This window comes from Echinops telfairi, unplaced genomic scaffold (genome assembly GCF_000313985.2).
Source record: "Echinops telfairi isolate 266 unplaced genomic scaffold, ASM31398v2 ScPeMD7_7468;HRSCAF=8506_0, whole genome shotgun sequence".
Lineage (NCBI taxonomy): Eukaryota > Metazoa > Chordata > Mammalia > Afrosoricida > Tenrecidae > Echinops > Echinops telfairi.
Genome location: NW_022111369.1, coordinates 47,036,421 through 47,039,521, shown reverse-complemented (window position 1 = coordinate 47,039,521; position 3,101 = coordinate 47,036,421). Strand labels below are relative to the sequence as shown.

The following is a 3,101-nucleotide window of genomic DNA, read 5'->3' as shown; positions in this document are numbered from 1 at the left end:
CTGAAACTTCTCTTGTTTTGTGGTCCTTCCTCCCACCCCCAACCTGTTACGGTTCTTGTGTTCCATCAATGGCTTCCATCCCCTAGCACTCCTACACTAGAATTGTAGAATTGCCCAATGGGGTTTCCAATGCTGCGCATCATTTTTAAAGTGGACTTCCACCATTTTTCCCTCTGGAGCAGCTGCTTGACCAACTGCCGTCTTTCCAGTTAGCCAATGAACGCTTAACTACTATACTTATGGGACTACTTTAAAAAAATTTTAACCTACTTATTCAATGTAGTCAGAGGGTGGGTGTTGCAGGTAGCATGCTCAGTTAACTACTGGAGGTTTGAGATTATCCAAAAGTGTTTTCAAAGAAAGGGATGGTGATGTAATTTTAAAAATCCATCACTGAAAGCCCCGTGGAACACAGTTCTACTGACACACACGGGGTTACTGTTATGCGAGTTTATTGACTTTTCAAATGATCCGTTTGATTCATTACTGATTAGAAACCTCTCTCAGTCGTATTTTAGCTGAGAGAAGGAAAAACCCGTTACATTGAAGGAGGACAACTATCCAGGTAGATTCCCATAGCGATTGTTTTGGGAGTAGATGGGGTAGGAGAAGGGTGAACATCCTAGGAAAACTTTGGAAGGTGTACATTTCCATGTATATATAGACACATGGACATTTTTCATCAACTTGTTTGCAGGCGGATCTGGCCAAGTACACATGTGAAAATCAAGAAACCATCTCCAGCAAGCTAAAGGAATGCTGTGAGAAGCCTGTGCTTGAGAAATCCCATTGCATTGCCGAGGTAGAAAATGATGATATTCCTGATGACCTCACCCCATTGGCCGCTGATTTTGTTGAGGACAAGGAGGTGTGCAAAAACTATGAGGAGGCCCGGGATATCTTCATGGGCACGTAAGTGGACAAGGGATGATCTTGGAAGAGAAGGCTCTGTGGAGGTGCTCCCATTTTCCTGCTATCCAGATGCTCCCTTAGCCTGTTCCTAAGCCAGGCTTTAAAAGTTATATTTCAATAATACCATCGTTTTGAACATTATCATAAAATAGCATATGCTCACAACAAAAACCAATACAGAAGAGTGTAAAAAAGTCATTGAAAGTTCTCCCATTTATTTCTGCTGCTGCCCACTCTTTGCTCCTTAGGGATTTTTCTGGAACTATCTTTCCAGAAACATTTTGTTGATATGTACATATGTTTGTTATTCATTGATTTCACAAGTCATTCAAAGGGCATTTCCTGAGTACCTACAAGGCACACATGTGTGTACATGCATATATGGACATATATGTACTGACAGGTAACAAAGAAGTATAAAACAACAAAAATAAAAGACCTGGAAGCTGCCATCAGGTATTTTAAATTCAAATGAACCTTAAGTGACAGGGAAAGGCTATGCACTTCAAGGACAAAATGAAAGTTTATCACATAGGGGATAAGGATAGAAAATTTGATTTTCTGCTTTTACATTATGGTATTATCCTTTGTATTAAATAATATTTCTTAAAATGATACACTGTAAAATTTCAGAGAGAAAAATGAAGACCCTTTTCTCTCTGCCTTTGTCTTCCAAACATAAATACCCAGAATTCAATGAGTGGATAAGGGTACACATACTTAATTCAGACCCTTTGTGAGATATAGTCAAATAAAACAAAGTATTCATAATAAGAGTAGACATAATCTATCAAACATTTACTATAGTCCAGTGTGTTTTGCGCAGATTATATCATTTAATTCTTACAATAATCTTCTTTATGAAATAAAAAAAAAACCAAGCAAAATAACCCATTGCCATTGATTTAACTCCAATTAATAGCCACCTGTAAAGGATTTCTAAGCTTTGAAAACAGTTACAGGCACAGGTATCCACATCTTTCTCCCCTGCACCTACTCATGGGTTTGAACCACTGACCTTCAGTTGGCAGTCTAATGCTTCCTGACAGAGATAGATAATATTATTGTTCTCCCTCTACAGAAGAGAAAATTAAGATTCCATGAGGTTTAACAAGTTGCCTAAAGTGACATAGCAAAAATAATAGAGAGAACCAAAATGTGAGCTCAGACAGTTTTAATTTGGAATCTCTAGCCCTTTAGCCACCCTTCTTTAGTGCCTAGGGATTTAGTTAAATGTAGGCCTTTGGATTAAGAAGTAATCTCTAAGTTTGTTTTGGATTTACCTTGCTCATTTTGTCTACCTCACTCTTTTCTATTTTTATCGTACTCAGGTTTCTGCACGAATACGCAAGAAGGCATCATGATTATTCTGTCTCGTTGCTATTGAGACTTGCCAAGCTCTATGAAGCCAAACTGGAGAAGTGCTGTCCCACCGCCGATCCTCACATGTGCTATGGCAAAGTGGTAGGTGGCTTGCATGAAAAACAAAATGTGGCTCTTGGGCTAATGATTCCACTAATGACCAAGGAAGACAGTGCAATGCTGCAAAGTGAAATTTCATAAAACATAGTTCTTTTCCTGAGATGGTTTTCAATGCTGTGCTCTTAAACTTTATTCAAAACAAAACCTTAAGAAAAACGATGAATAAAACCCAGAAAAGAAAGCTCCGAAGATAGCAATCTCCCAAACTACAAACTCTTGAGCATGATTTTTGTCTTGTTTTCAGATCCCCAAGATCAGATGAACACAAAGTAAATTTAAATGTTCATTAAAATAGATTGAACTCAGATACCAAGAAGATAATTTTGATTCCAAAACTTACTAAAGCACTAGAATTAGTATCTTAAAGGAAAGTTGGAGAAACTCTGCCTTTCTTATTGAGAAACTTTAGGAATGGGTTTTTGAGAATTTACAGGAGAGCAAAGCAGTTGTGGAGGATGATCAGGTCTCCTACAAGCTTATCCAAGGAGTTGTCAGTGATTGGTGGTCAGCAGTTTCAACCCAGCAGCTACTCCGTGGGAGAAGATAAGGGTGTCTGCTCCCATGATGATTTGAGGACTCGGAAACCCAAAGGAGCAGTTCTGCTCTGGCCGAGAGGGTCCCATGGTGGTGTGTTGTTTTAGACAAGCATACTGATTTCCGTACCATGCTGATTAAGAGGAAAATAATTCTTTCCTCTACTGAGATCT

The 3,101-nt window shown here is 38.8% G+C and overlaps 1 protein-coding gene across 1 annotated transcript in view; it reads left to right on the top strand.

Annotated features, from left to right (window-relative positions):
* The window catches only part of ALB (albumin), a 38,110-nt gene extending 35,620 nt beyond the window's left edge, over positions 1–2,490 (top strand). The window contains exons 9-10 of the mRNA XM_030888548.2: positions 698–912; positions 2,244–2,490. Coding sequence (XP_030744408.2) covers positions 698–912; positions 2,244–2,475 — 447 coding nt within the window. The 3' untranslated portion in view covers positions 2,476–2,490. The remainder of the gene's footprint in view (positions 1–697; positions 913–2,243) is intronic.
* The last annotated feature ends 611 nt before the right edge of the window (positions 2,491–3,101 follow it).